This window comes from Peromyscus leucopus, chromosome X (genome assembly GCF_004664715.2).
Source record: "Peromyscus leucopus breed LL Stock chromosome X, UCI_PerLeu_2.1, whole genome shotgun sequence".
In the NCBI taxonomy this organism is placed as follows: Eukaryota; Metazoa; Chordata; class Mammalia; order Rodentia; family Cricetidae; genus Peromyscus; species Peromyscus leucopus.
Window position 1 is genome coordinate 53,854,673 of NC_051083.1, and position 18,874 is coordinate 53,873,546.

The 18,874-nt window shown below is 39.3% G+C and overlaps 1 protein-coding gene across 2 annotated transcripts in view; it reads right to left on the bottom strand.

Annotated features, from left to right (window-relative positions):
* Positions 1-18,874, bottom strand: part of Pdk3 (pyruvate dehydrogenase kinase 3) — a 60,088-nt gene that overhangs the window by 3,011 nt on the left and 38,203 nt on the right. The window contains exons 6-12 of one of the 2 annotated variants that reach the window (XM_028881675.2): positions 17,077-17,154; positions 12,228-12,304; positions 10,670-10,771; positions 10,021-10,131; positions 5,853-5,966; positions 3,561-3,700; positions 1,509-1,542 (exon numbers count right to left, since the gene is read on the bottom strand). In XM_028881675.2, coding sequence (XP_028737508.1) covers positions 1,509-1,542; positions 3,561-3,700; positions 5,853-5,966; positions 10,021-10,131; positions 10,670-10,771; positions 12,228-12,304; positions 17,077-17,154 — 656 coding nt within the window. The remainder of the gene's footprint in view (positions 1-1,508; positions 1,543-3,560; positions 3,701-5,852; positions 5,967-10,020; positions 10,132-10,669; positions 10,772-12,227; positions 12,305-17,076; positions 17,155-18,874) is intronic. The other variant, XM_028881676.2, reaches the window with a different exon arrangement.

Here is an 18,874-nt window from a genome sequence, read left to right on the forward strand (position 1 = left end):
TGTTCAAATAATCAATAGGGATATTATGTTGGGAAAAAATAAAGAAAAAGAAAATACCAGCATTTACTGCATGGTATAATATTGCAAAGCTATGTAAATTGTATTTGCCCACAAATGTTTCTGTTCTGTTCTGTTAAAGATGTTAAGAATCAAGGTTTGTGCTGGACGATGACGGCTCAAACCTTTAATCCCAGCACTCGGGAGGCAGAGCCAGGCGGATCTCTGTGAGTTCAAGGCCATCCTGGGCTACCAAGTGAGCTCCAGGAAAGGCGCAAAGCTACACAGAGAAACCCTGTCTCGAAAAAACCAAAAAAAAAAGAAAAAAAAACCAAAAAAAAAAAAAGAATCAAGGTTTGTATGGTAAGAAGTATATATAAGAAAAACACAGTTTTAATGTTAAAATAGAATGATGTTAAAATAGAATGAAGCTATCCATAAGAAGTGAGGTATATGGGTATGCAGATACATACATACATGTATGGTGTGTTGAGAAGCTCTGTCCAGAAAAAGGGCTTAGAAGAGGTGTGATGAGCACCCATTGCCCTCCAGAATCTGTTCACAAGAACTATAAAATGGCCGAGTCCAGTACAAGGGTATAGGAAGCTGAGCTTCGGATATCATGTTAGACAAGAAAGTAGGACAACTTTGAAAATTTAATGCACTTTTGTCAACCGAAGGCAGAAAAATCAAGCTCAAAATAACTCCCATTATCCCAAAGTGTGCCAACTTAGGCAGCAAACGCAACATTGACTGTGACAAGCAATATTATGAATGGCTTTCCCAGGGAGCAAAGGTGATAGGGTGCCTGCTTACATGTGTCTTTTGTTCTGTATTGTAAAAAACCACCTCCAATGGTGCTCAGAGAGAGGAAGAGAACAATCTGGCTAGAAAGGAGTCTTCCAGAGTATTGGAAAGAGAGATGTAACTGTGTGTCAAGCCATAGACTTCAGATTTGTAGACTTTCTATTATATGTTATACTTCAAAAAAAAAGAAGTGCTGAGTATAATGTATATAACAGTAAATCACTATTAAATCTACAATGCTCAAAAAGACAGGCAAAAGCTGGGCAGTCGTGGCAGATATCTTTAATCCCAGCACTCGGCTGGCAGAGGCAGTTGGATCTCTGAGTTCAAGGTCAGTCTGGTCTATAGAGTGAGTTCCAGGAGAGCCAGGGCTACACAGACAAACCCTGTCTCAGAAAACAACAACAACAACAAAACCTTAAGGCAGAAAACTCATGTTCCATCCTTCAGGGCAGTGGTTCTCAACCTGTGGGTTGTGATCCCTGGGTGGCAAACCAGCCTTTCACAGGGGTCACATATCAGATATCCTGCATATCAGATATTTGCATGACAATTCACAACAGTAGCAAAATTAGTTATAAAGGAGCAATGAAAATAATTTTGTGGTTGGGGTCACTACAACATGAGGAACTGTTTTAAAGGGTTGCAGCATTAGGAAGGCTGAGAACTACTGCTTTAAGGTGACTTTTAATTCAAATGCTTACCTTAAAAAATGGGTAAAAGAGAATTGAATTTTCCCTTCAAGTTTAAAGGAAGAAATTAAACACATATTAGAAGAATTATAGTATGGCCTTTGTTAATGAGAATGAGCTGTATTATAGAGGAACATAAGTCAATAGTTACCAAAGAATGATTTTTTTAAAGACTGTATCATTTTACAAAGACTAATAAAATACTGATGTAGGAGCAATTTAACTTCCTCTTTTCCTTTCCCATTTGAGGGTCTTTTATTTCTTTCTCTTGCCTAAATGCTTTCTATACTACGCTGGACTAAACTGGTAAAAGTGGGTGTCCTTATCAGACCAAAATGGTCAACTAGGATAAAAACCAATAGGTAAATGGCTGATGGGTAATTATACTTTTGTAAAGCACCTCCCTCCAAAAACAACCACCACCAACAACAAAAAAAGACCCCACATGGATTACTTCCTAGTGAAAAAAGGCTGAATTATACTACAGAGCAGTGGTTCTCAACCTATGGATTGTGACCCCTTCAAAAAACTTCTATCTCCAAAAAATAGACATTACAGCTCATAACAGTAGCAAAATTACAGTTATAAAGTAGCAACAAAAATAATTTTATGGTTGGGGGTCACCACAACATGAGGAGCTGTATTATAGGATTGCAGCATTAGGAAGGTTGACCATAGAGGAATCAGATAGCCATCACCTAAATTATGGTCTACCCTTAGCATCACAGATAATGGATCAACCAGAAATCATACGTCTAAACATATAATTCTGCAACAGTACTGATGGAGTATTCCAGCAGGGAAAAAAATAAAAAAGCTCCACTAAGAGCCTTTATAACAACTTTGATTTCCATCAAATATGGGAATAAGAAACAACCTAAATGATACTTCAGAGAAGAACTAAACACATCAAGGTAGGGATGTTTTGTTGACATAGTCTTTCAACAACAGCACTTTCTATATTAAAAACAACTTGAGACTATCCAGATATGTCATGTGGTCCTGGAATGGATCCCAGTTTGGAAAATTCAGGAATTTTTTAATGAGATGAAAGCTACTGACATGGAAAAGTAGAGATGGTTAAATGAAACAAATGCATATTGTTCAACAGTATGAAAAGTGATCTCACTTGGAGAAAATACATACATATGTAAATAGCAAATTATCTAAAATAATATAAACAAAACTGTACCCATAGCAATGGCTGAGTTGTGGAAATAGAATAATTTTTCCTTTCTTTTTTCACTTATAATTTCCTAGATTTTTTTTGTTTTTTTGTTTTTTTACAACACATAAATAAAAGATTACTTTAAATTGAAAAATTGGAAACCAAAGACTATTTTATAAACATAAAATAGTGACACTTTACTAAAAAAAAATGATAGCTGTTCTATGTGTAACAACTTTTCATTTTTGATAATTTATTGTGATAAACTATACATAATTAGAACTTACTTTTAAGTGAGTAGCTTAGTTGCTTGGGCCTATTCATACTCTCGTACAACCATCACCATGCCAAGTACTTTTTCATCCTCACAAGAGAAAATTGGTACTCCCTAACGATTCCTCATTCTCCCTCCCTCCCCAAGAGGCTGGCATTCACCCGGCTACCTTCTGATTCTGAAATCTCATAAAAGTGGAATAGCACTATTTATACTTTTGAGTATGGCGTATTCCACATCAAATTATGACTTCAAGATTCATCTACACTGAAGCACGTATCAGAATTCCCTTCTTTTTAATGCTTCACTGTGTGGGTAGAATCCATTTTGATTGATTAATTTCACAGTAGAACAAACTTCTACTCACTGTCAATACCTCTAAAGTACAAGGATTCCTAGGACAGTGGGAATTCCATTTAAATGATGATTGTAGCTACCCAATTCTTGTTCTCCTCAGCATAAAAAACTTTCTCCAATCTTCCTTTCTTTAAGGATCACTTTGGTTGTCCAGTGATTAAAACCACAGAGAATGTGTGGCACAAAAATATTGTTCAGTTGTGTGCCTGGTACTTTCCAGAGACAAGTCAGATATTTTATAATGATAATCAAAGTGGTTTCTTACTGTTTAGCCTTGTATTTTGATGCATCCCTGGGTTCGCTACTTGGATTGCTCCAGTCATCAGCTTCAGGAGTTGTCTTGTAATGGCGCCATGCAGACTTATTGAAAACGGGCAGCCTCTCAAATGATTCACTAGAAAGGGCCTATTAGAAAAAAGTACATACACCAAAGATCTAGGATTCTATTTTTCTCACATGAAATTCACACATTTTACTCTTTTAAACACCAGTAACCATTTCTGTTTTTGAAATTAAAATTTAGTTTACAAATTCACTTAGGCTGGCCAGGAGAAAGATCCTGAACCCTTTCTAAATGAGTGAAATCATTTGCTCACTCCCTCGCCCCAAATCAGTACTGAAACACATATGACAGGAACACATTGTAATTCAGTTATTACTGCTTTGTGATACTTAATAGTTTTGACAGTATGTGCTTAGATCAAGTATTTTTATTCAACAGGCAACTGCTGCCCTAAAAAAGCCCCAGAAGAAATAAAGCTTCATAAACATTTGCCAACAAATGATATTAAACATAACCTCGTTTAGGAGCTGGGAATGTAGCTCAGTAGTAGAGAGCAGGTATAGTATCATGCAGGAGGCTCTGGGCTCCATCTCCAGCCCCAGAGCAAGCAAACTAACCCCATGTTGAGATATAGACATTCAAATAATGAGTGCAATTGTGATATCATTTCCAGTAATATACTTGGTCACGGTTAAAAAGAATGAGTCAGTTCTACACGAATCAGTGTGGAAAGTTCTGTAAGATACATTCCAAAGTTAAGAAACAAAACCAAGCTGCTGAAATGTCTTTTGGATTAGTTTTTTTTAAATCTATTTATAAATGCAGAACCAACTCTATTATAGCTTTTTGATGTTGCTATTTTTTGAGACAGGGTCTCACTATGTACCCCTGGATGACCTGGAACTTTCTACATAGACCAGGCTAGCCTGTCTATGCTTTCCAAGTGCTGGGCTTAAAGTTGTGTGCTACCACACCCAGCTCCTCTATTAGATTTTTGTTTGTTTTACTTTTGTAATAAAGGACCCAGAGCCTTGTACATGCTAGGAAAGATCTACACCACTGAGCTACATCCCCAGCCCCTATAAATACAGAATCAACTCTAGGAGGATCCATAAGGAACAAAAACCCAGTGAAGACAAGTGTGGCTTAGTGCCAGCAGTGAGACGCTTCATTTCCCACTCTGAAGTTTTTAAATGTTACTATACACCTCTATTACCTATTGAAATAATATACCAAAATTCTAGAATTCAGAAATAGAAGTCTAACACCACTGATAAATGAGAAAAACTGTGTGTTAGAGAACTTAGTTATCAGATGACTGTTTTAAATGGCCATTATTATGATTTTTTGACTTAAAAAATACTGTACAGTGAAAAGGGTACACTAAGGCACTTTGGTATAGAATTTGTTTTGCTGAGTCTCCTCCCATCTCCCTTTTCTCTTGCACCCCTAGGTCTACCCCCTGTGCACCCTCTCAACTCCAGGGGTTTTCTGCTTTTGTGTGCTGTTCTACTATCCTCCCACCCATCCTCAAAAATCTCTTTTCTCTCATGGACCTCTTTACAGTTTTGTGACCTATACTGATGCTCATTTCCACATACGTACATATATATACACATATACACAAATTAAAAGCTATGGTCTGCATGAGAGCAAGCATTCAGTATTTGTCTTCCTGAGTCTGGGTTATCTCACTTGACATAAAGATCTACAGATCCTTTTATATAAAGATACTATCGTTACTGAATTCTTTTATTTTTTTATTTTTAGATTTTTTTTTTTTTTTTTTTTTGAGGCAGGGCTCCACTGAGTAGCCTGGGCCATCTCGGAAATTGTTCTTCAAACCAGGCTGGCCTTGAACTCACAAATTCATTTGCACTTGCCTCTGCCTCCTAAGTGCTAGGATTAAAAGTGTGCACCACTACCGCCTGGCTTCATTACTGAATTCTTACAACTTGAGAAATAAGCAAAAGACTAGAAGACTTCAGATTACTGTTAATTGGTCTCATTTTAAACTAGGTTTTTCAATGAACATATAATTTTGAAAAACTCCAATTTAGATCTCTGGTTATAAAATCAAAAATTTAAGTTTCATACCTCTATGCTTCTTCTTTGTTGTGTTTTGGCATAAAAATCAAGCATGAGGCATAGCATGGTTTCATAAATCTGATCTCAAGGTAAGAGATGATACAGTGCTCTTCTCAACTAGTTATGGGTACTTCCAGCTTTTAAGAGTCAAGAGGCCTTTATACCAACAGAAACAAAACACATTACCTTCAGATAAATGACAGCATCAGTACCCACTCCTTCCATGGAGTACAGTTTTAGATCTCCCTGAAAATATCTGGCATACAGTCGAGAAATTGGCAAGCCATAACCAAATCCAGCCTATGAAGAAAAGAAAATTAATAGAATAAGACTGGTGCAAATGCTTCGTAGGGGACCACTTATAGAAAATTAAAACAAATCCCTGATCTGAATTTAAATCAAATGAATGAGTAACCCAATCTTTATAACACTGTGTCTATAATCTATGACCAAAAATTCCCAATTTTTATTAAAAAAAAAAAAAACACCCATCAAGTTTGGGGAACAGAAAAAAATTCACTTTTGATTAATGCCTTTTAAAAAACCATTTTGAGGAAATTTGTACCTATGTATGAGCATAAAATTAGGGTAACTTTTTTTGAACTAGGGTTTCCTCTATCATTATATATCTTAGGTTGACCTTGAGCTCCTGATCCTCTTGACTCCGCCTCCTAAGTACTGGGAGTATAGGCACTGAACCACCAGGCCTGGTTTCTACAGTGCTGGGGATAGAACGCAGAGCTTCATGCATGAAGGAAGGACTCCAGCATCTGAACAACCCTGTGCTCCCAAGGTTACTTTTCAAAAGTATATCCATATTATCCCCACAGCTTAGTGTAGCTCTGTCTCTCAACAAAGAAGCTCCTTCTTTCTGCAGGAGACAGACACCAACATGGCAAGTTACAAGTGGTTAAACTGCAGACAACTGACCATAGGGTGCCTCTCCAAGACTGAGAAATAAACCTGTAACACAATTCCTACACTTAAGGCTCAGGGGCGTCTTGGAAAGGTGGGCAGAGGATTGTTAAGATGAGCAGGGTATCTGCTGCAAGGTAGTGCCTTCTTAAAAACAACATACAAGTTGGAAGTAGAGGGAGGAGGGAAGAGGAGGTGGACGTGGGAAGAGGAGTGGGGAATGAATGTGATGGAAACAGAAAATATGTTGTTGAGATTCTCAAAGAATAAAAACATTAGATGAAAAAGTGACTCCTTAGTCAGGTGGGGTTTGTTCGGATGACAACACAAAAGCACATTCACTTCCAAGTTGCATTATCAGACTTCTCTGTGGCCCGAAGTGAATGAATAGCACAAGAGTTGAAGTTTTCCTTTCTTCTTTGTGGGTTTGAAAAAACAAGGTTTCTCTCTACAGCCCTGGCTGTCCTGGAACTTGCTCTGTAGACCAGGCTGGCCTCAAACTCAGAAATCCTCCTGCCTCTGCCACCCAGAGTGCTGGGATTAAAGGCATACACCACCACTGCCTGGCAAGAGTTGAAATTTACTAATAACAAGACTAACCCACAGAAAAAAACTCCAAAGAGGTTCCTTCCTAAGGGTCTAGAAAAGCTACAGTATGCTGATACAATGAATGGGTAGTTTTAGAAATAAAAAAATTTAGTACCATTCTATATTTCAATGTCATCAAACTGCGGCCAATATAATTTTTAAACTAAAGGTCACAGATATTGGCAAGAATAAGAACAATGATACTAAAGTGACTTTGTGGCTGGCCACAGGCGGGTGTGGGGAGATGCACTCAGGTAAGCTTTAACACTTTGGATTAATCTGGATGGGAAAAGGACTAAGGAAACAGGGCTATGGCCACACAGGCGGGTGTGGGGAGATGCACTCAGGTAAGCTTTAACACTTTGGATTAATCTGGATGGGAAAAGGACTAAGGAAACAGGGCTATGGCCACACAGGCTTCTGACTCTGAAAACTCGAAGTTGAAATCTACCTTTCTGTGTGACTAAGCAGTTTGTTCAACTTTAAGACTTTTCTCACCATGAAAGGAAAAGCTTACCCCCGAGATGATAAGGACGGCAGCATAATAAATAAATGCTGCCTCTGCAGTCTATCACACACTAAAACTCAGTAAGACAGTTCAGTTTTGCTGACAAACCTGCGGACCTGAGTTCAATACCCAGGATCTGTTTGAGATAGAAGCAGTGAACTGACTCCACAGACTTGTCCTCTGACCTCCCAAAGTATCAAAGAGGGACCAGGACATGTGGAGATCACGCTGTGCCATGCTCTAACCTGTTTCATACTGTGAAAACCAGTGGCTTTCCGGCTGTGCCTTGTCATGGTCAATTCAGCATTTGGCTCCACTGCATACATGCAGAGACAGGATGGCTCCACACCTCACAGTGCATATAGACATCAACTGTCCTGCACCATCAGCAGGACACAGACCGGTAATATTTCTAGTGTAAAAAGGTGCCACCTATAAATTTATCTAAGTAAATAGGGAACATATGAATACGTGGTGTATTAAAATCATTTCAGGTGCTGGGGCTGTAGCTCAGTGGGTAGAGTATCAGCCTAGCACACCAAAGGCCTTAGGTTCGATTCCCCAATACCTCCTAAACTGAGGTGGCACACGTCTGTCCTCCAAGCAGGAAGATCAAGAGTTCAGGGTCATCCTAGCTTCAGCCAGCTCCCAGCCCACCTGGAGGACAATAGCCTCTGCCTCAAAACCACCATGACAAAAAAGATAGACCTTGTGCTGACAAGATGGTCAAAGCACTTGCTGCGCAACCCTAACAACCCGAGTTCAATCCCTGGAATCAACACATACATACAACTATCCTCTGACTCCCACACGCATGTCTAATAAGTACAATTGTAACCGCCTGTCTATAGGGCTACAGCGATGGCTCAGCAGTTATGTGCACTGGTTGTTCTTGCAGAGGACCTGGGCTACTTCCCACCACCCATGTGGCTGCTCACCATCTTCTGTAACTCCAGTTCCAGAGGACCCCAGGTCCTCTTCTGATCTCTCTGGAACTAGGCATGCACGTGGTACACATATATACAAATATGCAGGGAAACACTTATACACATAAAACAGTTTAAAATTTGTTCAATTAAAAAATAATGTATGAAGGAAAGCAGAGATATGTAAAATAAGCCATTTGGAAAGGAAATTCTTTTCTAGTACTACATAGCCATGGTCCCATTTGAAAGCTGAGGACAGTTTACTAATTGGGAGAGATGTCGATGGAAGCATTTCTTCAAGGGCAGCCAGCACCAGGTACCATTAATTTCCTTTGCCCCTCTTTCCCGTGTCTATATAATGGGAAGGTGAATAATGGTCTCCTGGAGTCCTCTGTTTCCCAAAACACACATGGCATAAAGAGCTACCCTTAGGATGCTATTTTAAGACCTAGAATAGATAATCCAGATTCTTTTGAAACAACTGGTGAAGATGCAAGATTTGTACCAGACCCTGGTCAAGGTAATACTATTCCAAATTGATCTTTTATGAATTTTCTTGAATCCTGTATAAATGACTTCCTCAGTTTTCCACATGCTGAGTTAACAAACTCTGCCTCAAATAACAATGCAAAGTGTTTGATTTTATTCATACAAATAAAATATAATCTTATGTGCTTATCAGTCAGGTAGGACTTTAAAATGAAACTTAATTTATACCCTGAGCCATTTTGCAGACTGATAGATACATTGCTGTGTTTAATGACAAAGGGTTCAATTGTTGTTTGTCAATTAGAAACACTCAGCGGGGGAAGAAAGTGTGGCCCTACCAGGAATAAATGCTACCATGGTAACCAGAGGCTTTTCTCACTGACTGAATAAGGCTGAAGGTTATTTCTAGAGTGCTACACAGAGACCTCTGAAAATACATACACCACCTATATGTTTTCTGCTTAGATTACAGAAATTTCAATGTTTTCATAATTCATAAATATTGTAATTATATAAACAACTTGGACAGTGGTGACCCAAAGGCTCTGGGTGACTTGGGCCTGTAAGGTGTGCAGCACCAAATCTGTCGCCAAACACTCTACAGTCCCTTTGCTCCCCCGTGGGTAATGTCCACACCTCTCAGGGGGTGCATAATGATAAGTGGCCCTCCGGCAGCAGTCTTATCACAGAGAAAAGCTTTTTCACACTGTATTTGCGAGTGCTGGAGGGTTTCTTGAACAAATTAGAAAAGCACTCTCAGTCCAAAGAACTCACGAACTAAATAGCTAAGGCAAAAAGGTGCCTCTGCTCCCACCCGTACCAGAAACATCCTCGTTCAGGTAAAGCTAGTATAACCACCTGAGGAAATGGGCAACTCTCTATTCCTGTGGCAAAGACCTTTTCTTCTGTAGCAGTTTGCCATGCTTACCAAGGGAGCAGCTCTTGTAGGCTCCAGGCTGGGGCGAGGAGCAGTTGAATACATGTAGTTAAAAAGTCGGTCTATTTTTCGAAGTGGGACTCCACCACCTAGGTCACTTATCTGCAGTGAACAAAATGTTAAAAATAAAAGGGAGTCAATGTGTGCTTAAGGAGATGGGGAGAGTTCATTAGATCAAGCATATGACAGAAGGCTCTAAAATGAGTAAGGGCTTTGAGCTGCCAGTGAAGAATGGTTCCTTTGGGGTCATGTAAACAAAGGACACAGAGTAGTGTAGCAAAATCTGACAGACTTGGTATTGAAGTCTTGCTCATGAACACTCAAGGAGGTAAGTTAAGCCAAGAATCCAGCACAATATAGTCATGTTTCCATAAAGGACAGGGATACAGTGAGAAATGTGCCATTAGTCAATGTCATCAGGCAACTCTCTTAGAAGGTGCTCATCCAGAATTACTATGTCACTAGACAACAGCAACTTACAGGACTGCCACTATCTATGTGTTCAGATCATTGCAGAGAAAGCACTGCTACATGACTTTATGCACAAACAACACACTCAAGAAACGTCAATGTTCTTTCCTTCCCTCTCACACTATTAAATCAGCTGATGATTAAAGGAAAAAGGCAAACAAAGGCTTACCTTAATGGACAAGTCTTCTTTGCCGAGAGTAACGAGAGTCTTGACAGCTGGGTAGCCCTCCTTTCTATTTTCGTGTAGTTCAACTGTTGCTCTCATTGAGTTCTAAAACAATAAGCTCTTTTCAAAAGCCATGCTTCTGACTCACAAAGTACAACTAAATTACATTACATGTATTGATTATGTTTGGTGCTGAGTAGAACCGAGAGCCATGTACATGCTAAGCATGTACTCTGCCACTGAGCTAGCCCTAACCACGAAAAACCACAATTTCAAAAAAGAAATAAGCACAAGATTACTTATAAGTATAGTTATTTTGTGGAGCTACTATTAAGATTTATGGGATTTTTTTTCTGTCAAAGAAAATGTTCCTGATGTTCTATTTTGCATTTAACTGTTAAACATATTTCTTTCCTTTTTTTGGCTCCAGGGATTTTTTAGGGGGAGGGGGGTGTTTGAGACAGTGTCTCACTATATAGACTAGGCTGGCCTTGAATTCATAGAGATACACTTCTCTTTATTTGTCCACTAATGAGATTAAAGGTATGTGCCACCAGGCCTGGTAGCTGTAGGGTTTTTAAATTATTCAGCTCAACCCAAAAGATTGTTTGTATCATGTGTAATGAGGCTACAGAAGCTGATTTTTACTCTTTAAATACTATTCATTAGTTGCATTTATAAAGTACCTTTCCTCTAATGAAAGCAGAAAAACTGAAAGGGTTCATATTTCCCACAAAAATTAATCAACACTGGATGAAAAAAGGCTAAAATATCTATTAAAAAGAAGTTCTGAAAGGTCACAGACGAAGAGCAAGCTCACAACTGAACGCCTACCTTAGTGTCCACCAGTAGCATTCTTGCTCTTGGGAACAAAACAGCACAACTGATTCTTGAATTAATTAAAATTCAGTTTAGTGTTTTACACACTCAACGTGATAAAATGTTAGCGCAAATACCCTGTATGCATAACACTGCTACCATACATATCACTGGACACTTGGTAACAAAAGCAACAGCTTAGGCCATAGAGAAACTTAAAAGGGTTTTGTTTTCTTTCCTTTTTAGCCCAGCCTCCACGCTCTTCCTCTCTTGCCTCTATCAGGTCTTCTGAACTTATTCAAATTATAAAACGGTTGTAGGATACCTCAGGACTGGAATGACTATACATTAGCACAGTTAATGCTCCAGAATCATAGACAGACAGAAACATGTTTTTATTTGGGTCTGGTAATCACCAATAAAACCTCTGCCAGGTTTGAAAACCTAAAAAAGCATCTCTAATCTCCTAACTGAAAGAAAAACAGTATGGATTTGATGTGAAGTTACCAAAGTACAATTAAGTTTCAAAACCAATATGTACTAATATTCATAAAACTATACTGTACACAGCAATTTTTCATCTCACAGTGTACAGATTATAAAGCCCACAGGATATCAGAAATAGACTTTTAAAATGGTTATGCAAAATCTTTTTCTTATGCTAATCTAATGAATCCATTATGCCCAGAATCAAAGCCACTTAAAACGAAGACTTCTTCCTCTGCTTTAAAATCCCACTTACCTTGAACAGCTCAAATAGCATGTGAAACAGATGTGACGGCACATAAACTACCTGAATAGGTTTGTTTGGTGCTTTGGCTGAAAACAGAGACAAACCGTCAATGAATAAGGACCCAAAGTAGGAGAACATAAAAAAGGATGCTTGTATTATTCTATTTTCCAAGTATATAAAACAAACCTCCAAAAAAGGCTAATAATACAGATTCCCACATTTAATGGCATAACTGAGCAAAAAACACATGCTTCAGAATCAAGCAAACACAGTGAACTACACTTCATTCACTGTGGCTTCGTGACCTTGAGCAAATCAATTAAGCTCTTTCAAATGCTGTTAAGCAAAACTGAAATAGTATCATTTGTGTCATGGTATTCTGAGAAACACACAAGAACATACAAACATCTCCTGGAATTTTTCAAATCAGAAGGACAGATCTGCCATCCATCCCAGGAGTCATCTGTGGTAATATGAACCAACTAAGAAGGCGTGGTAAGCTAGACTAAACTGCGCTGCCACGGTTTCAATCTTAACTACTCATTGAAAGGCTCATATAAAAGCTTGGCTAGCTGCCAGATGACAGGCCTTAGGGAAATGGATGAATGTATCAAGAGGGCTCTGACACAATTGCCGGGAGCCATGTGACTTCTTCGGGGGACAAGGCTTGAGAATAGCACGAACAAGTTCTCCTTGTGACAAGGCCCTGGAGAACCTGACCCATTGTGGCAAGGCCGATGGATAGTTCACTGCACAGTTCTGGGCACGACCCCAGGAACATATGTGCTACTCACTCTCCTTGCTTTCCTCATACAAACCATATTGCTGGCTGCCTCTAGTTCCACTTTTTAGAGCTACAGATGAAATGGCTGTTACATTAGGAAAATTTCCCCCGATGACGCTCTTCTGGGTGAGCCAGAGGGATGTTGTTAAAAATGTACAGTGGACCTGATCCTAAAGCCTTGATGTTTCAAGTGTGACCATGAATTCAGGGTTCTCCAAGAACAGGATGTTGCCTTTCCAACTCACCTTGTCTGAAAGAGTCACAGTAGTTCATGACATTACAAATCTGCATAACTGTTCTAGAGAGAACGATTTTAACCACAAGAAATGAGAATATAGGAGATGGGGTTGGGGATTTAGCTCAGTGGTAGAGCACTTGCCTAGCAAGTGCAAGGCCCTGGGTTCGGTCCTCAGCTCCGGGGAAAAAAAGAGAATATAGGAGAAATGCAAATAAATAGGATATCAAGAGTTAATGGGGACGATCTAGGAACCGGGAATGAAGCAGAATTATAGAAACCCACAATGCCCTCCTTTCTAATAGCTGTGCCAATACTGTAAGAAGTCGAGAGGAAGGGGATATGAGAACAGGAGATAAGCAGTGGCAACTATTAAAAGGAAGCTTTTAAGTTATGTAGTGTACAGGAGGATAGGAGAGAACCCGGTATGTCCCCACAGCAGACAGAGTGCTACAGAATGAAGAGTGAATTGCTTCAGCCTTGGCTGATGAGTTAGTTGTGAGAACTTAGATTTGACTGGAGGCAAACATTAACCACTACAGGCAAAGCTCTCTCTCACTTTGCATGATGCTGTAACCGTAAATGCTGCCAACTGGGCACACTGTTGTACCTGTAGGTGTGCCTAGGTAGAAAAACTTTGTCACTTGCAACACTGCTTATGTTCCTGACATTAGAGCTATGAATCAAGTAGGTAATGGTTACCCATGGGAAAGTGGGGGACAGGAGGGGAATGAGGTAAAGGAACACACTGACAATTACTGTAACCATTATTAGAAACTTAAATAAAATTGATTGTAATACTGTTCATGCAAACCATTGAAATTGTATAAATAAAAATGGCCCAGGCTTTCCCAGGCCACTTGTTTGAAACAGGTGGTCAGTTTCTTTGCTGTGCTGACTTCACACCCAGGTCATCGAACCTGATGGAGTTAGACTCCCAGCAGGTGGCGCCCCAACAGGCCTGATAGGCCAATCACTGCAGAACAGCCACAAAAGTGCTCTTTCCCTCCCTGTGAGTCCAGTGACATGACTCATGTGTTACTTGGAGGAAATACTTTCAGTCTTCCAGTAAAATGGATTCTGTCTATATTCTTCCAATTGCTCATCATCACATTACCCTTTTCAGAACATATCACATTCAGTCTGTGGTAGTGTGAATGAGAAATGTCCCCCAAAAGCTCATGTATTTGGATACTTGGACCCCCACTGGAAATGCTATTTAGGGAGATTATGGGACCTTTAAGAGGTAAAACTTGGCTGGAGGAAGCGTTTTAATTCCTGCTTGCTTTTATCCGTCTCACTCCTTTCCCCTCCCCTTCCTGTGTGCTAATGAAAATATGATCAGCTAGCTTCTTCCTCTTGCTTCCATGACATGCTTTTCCCACCAGGAAGGACACTATCATTCTAAAACCATAAGCCGAAATGAACTCTTTCTTTCTTCCTTAAGTTGCTTTTGGTCATGGTATCTGATCACAACATAACATAAAAGTGACACTACACAGTCCGTGTGTCTCTTCTGTGCCGTACATTTTTCCTGTTGTCCCCAATCACTCTTCTCTTGGGTATCCTCACTGTATTACCAAGATACAGCCTTTTCATTTGCATGGTATCCATGCTATTCTTTAGGAATTTTCAAATCAGATTCAGGTGCTTTTTAAACATGCTACATGGCCATCTCTGAGGTTCTAAAATGTCTTGTGTATTTTTTACATCTATATTACACAGCCTATTGAGCCAGTTATATAACCTACCTTACTGAAGTGTGCACAGGAAACACATCTCTCAGTCCTGATAACCCTGTCTCAGTTGAGGGTTTAGCTAAATAAAGAATCTGGGGTTTAAAAATCATTCTTCCTCAGAATCTGGTAAAGAGAGGCAGATTCTGGCAGTAACAGTATAGCAGAGAAATTCAACGCCAGTTGGGTGTTGCCAAAGTCTGACATACCATGGTTGTGATTTTGTTTAGGAATTCCGTTTAGAACTGAATTCATCACTTGAGGTAGCCAGTGTTCTGTCCCTTTGGAGATTGCCCACAGTGACAAGACTGACTTGGACTTTTTAAAACCTGATCAAGATTCCACTGGCTTTAGAATAAGCCCTTAGCTTAGTAAGGTAGACTATGACCAGAGAGGCCTTCAAATGCTAAAATGAAGAAGGCTTTACTTTGGAATAATATTCTTCCCAGAACCGGCCCAGGAAGCTGTTCTTGAACAACATCCATTTCTGTTGCTGTGCTGTTAGAGCCTAGACAGAGTAAAGCTCTTCCCTGTCATCTCTCCAGGCTTCTCTTAGATCAGCTTTCAGCTGATCTCTGTCCTCCGGCTTCCCTTCTGTCCAGTTGTTTGCGTCACCCACAGAGCTCCCACAGCCCCTCTCCGGGATAACAGGAAAAATGGTTGCCATCTCTGCAGCAGCCTGCTCCTTTTAGGTTGGTCCTGCCCTGTCCTATCAGTCAGCATACTTCTATGCGGCTGTACTCTTCCAGGAGTTGCCACTAGTGGGTTTCCAGGACTCAGTGTCTGTGTCTCTCTCAATTCACACCTCAAAACTGATTTACCAAAGTGATGGTACCTAGAGGTGGGCCCTTGAGGAGTTGATTACTTGCCAGAATGGAGCCTTATGAATGGGGTTAGAGTTCTTCTAAAAAAGACCCCAGAGAGCTCTTTGGCCCCTTCCTACAAGTAAAGGCACATCAAGAAGTCATCTGTAAGTCAGAAAACAGGCCCTTGCCAGACACCAAGTCTATTCATACCACAATCTGGTACTTCCCAAGTTCTAGACCCATGAGAAACAAATGTCTGTTATTTAATCCACCCAGTCTCTGATGGGTTTGTTTAGTAGCCTGAAGAGACTAATACACTAGTCCACTTATAAGCCTCCTTGGCTTCCTTTGCTGTTTTTATGGGATTCTTTGATTGCGGTTGTAATGGGGCTGAGAAGCAAGCTGAGTGCTTCGTCTATCTTGTGGCAAACTGCATCATTATTATATAAACAGCCTCAGAATTCAATTCAACCTTTTCAGTCCAAATCTCAAGGAAATGAAAAACATTTTACAGTTTGTTTTCTTCTTTTAAGTTTAAACAACAATCTCTAGGAGTCATCTAAAGGTTTGCTCAATTATGTGTACTTTTCTTTGGGAATATTACAGTTGACATTTCTTTTCTTCCTTTTAAAACCATGTAAAATGTTTTTGGCCATGATTCTTCCCTTATCCTGGGCCTAGTGGCTGCAGTGGATGATTAATGAAGGTTTGTTGGCTTTCTAAAATAAGATGAACGGAATATGAATATTTCCTCTAATAGTACATTTTTAAAAGTCAGTGAAAAAAGTGGTCTGAGATTTTTATGCTTGAGACTCAAGAAATAATAAAGTCTGTTTTGCACAGTCATTGCCCAAAACACCATTAGTTGAAGCAGCACTTAATAAATGTCAACAGAACTCTATACAGACATAAGGAATTTGACTTTGAGATGACTTTCCTATAAGTATGGAAAGTGGGAACTGGAGGCTAAGCAGAAAAAAAAAAAAGAATATAAAAGAAGAGGTAGCAGCACAATTAAGCCCCAAAGTGAATGGAAAAGGCTTCTGAACACAGGACGGACTGCACATTCCTATCCCAAAGTGACTTCTAAGGATACTCCCAGTTGCCTGATGGTACAGGAACCATTCGGAAAGGACACAAAGATGGAAGTGCCGCACCATTTTAGGAGCTCTTGGAAAGACAGCTCGGATGCAATCAGCATTTCAGTCACCTTCTATGGACTTAACGTGAAAATATTTCTTCTTAGCCATACCACCCTGACTCTGTCTGATCTCATCTAAAATGCTTTGTCTTTTACCATTGAATTCTTCCACTTCCAGCTCCGGAGCTACCAGGTAATACTGTTCACAAAGCAGCTTGGCTGTTTCATATGCATCTGCAAGAAAGAAAAATTTAATTGTTGCCTTAATGACACAGATATAAGCACATGGGTGTGTATACAGAAATAAAGTCAATCTGTCTAACTGACTTTAAAAGAATCAAATATTTTAAAGCAGCCATTTGGCTTCAACACATTACTATGACTAAAACATTTTTCTTTCCTAAGTTTTAAGGACCACAGCCTTATCAAAATCATAGACTAGTAACAATACTTTTAAATACTGCTAAAAGATATTTTTCATGAAAATTTATAAACCTAGGACTATACTTCTGAACATCACAGAATCGGATTAAATTGTGGCAAAACAATACTTTCTGTAATTAAAAAAAGAACTGACAACAGTCAGACCTGGAGAGATCTGTGGCCAGCTGCTGACCTGGCTCAGCAGTTTAGAGCACTTTTTGCTCTCTTGGAGCAAATCCCAGCACCCATATGGTGGCTCATAGTCATCCATGACTCAAGTTCTAGGGGATTTGATGCCTTCTATGGCCTCTGTAGGTACCATGCATGTTTAAGTTATACATACATACATACATACATACATACACACACACATTCATAGAGGCAAAACACTCATATACACAAATCTTAAAAAACTGCCAACAGCCATAATTTTCCAGTTACTGGCAAGTGAAATATCAATGAGAACTTACTGAGTGCACAGGTTTTCATGAAACATATAATTTCAATTATTAGAACCACCCACTGTCTTTAAAATGTCCTTAATTGGTTAAGGATAACAGCTTGGAGCTAATATAAAGTCTAAGGTGCAAGAGTTTGCTTTTCAACATGGGCAAATAGACATAAGGGAAGAAAATCAATGTCATTACAAAAATAGCTAGAAGACAGATTGTAGAAAGTTTAAAAGGTAAGGAATAAATTAAGAAAGTAAAAGTGCCTTATGGCATATTTATTAACTTATCTTGAACTGTAAACCATTAAAAAAAAAACAACAAAAAACCAATCTGAGGAGAGGATCTGGGTCTTCACTTGCTTTATAATGTTACACAGAACTTAGGCTAGCACCTGTTAGATGACCAATTGCTATTTCTTGGCTTGGTATCATAACCCTTTTGATAACTCACTTTAAAAACTTGACTGACACCTAAGTCTCATACAATTTGCCATTTACAGCGAACATGTGACTCAGTGGTGTTTAGTATTATCTGCCAAGTTTTGCACCCCTTATCACAATTAACATTTTTATCACTGTAAAAGAAGTCCCACACTATTAGCAGTCATTCGTCTCTGGCCAGCCCTTGGCAACCACCTTTCTACTTCGTCTAATCTACCATTTTGGACATATGAAAATAAACTGAATCCTGTAATATGTGGTCTTTTGTGGCTGATTTCTTTTCCTCATCCTAGTGTTTGTGATGGTTACTTCTGTCAACCTGACATAATCTAGGATCACCTGGAAAAGGAGTCTCAAGGAGGGACACTGGTCTCTAGGCATGTCTTAGGGAGATTATTTTGATTGCATTAACTGAGGTTGGAAGACCTGCCCAACGTGAATAGCACCATTCCATACGGTCATCTATGTTATAACATGAACCAGTAGTCCATTCCATATATTTAAACTTCATGGTATAAAAATATTTTAAGTAATAGCCATTGTACAAATATACTACATTTTCTTCATCCACTTATCAGATGACAGACACTTGAGTTGTTTACACTTTTGTTATTATGAATACTGCTATGAATATTCCTG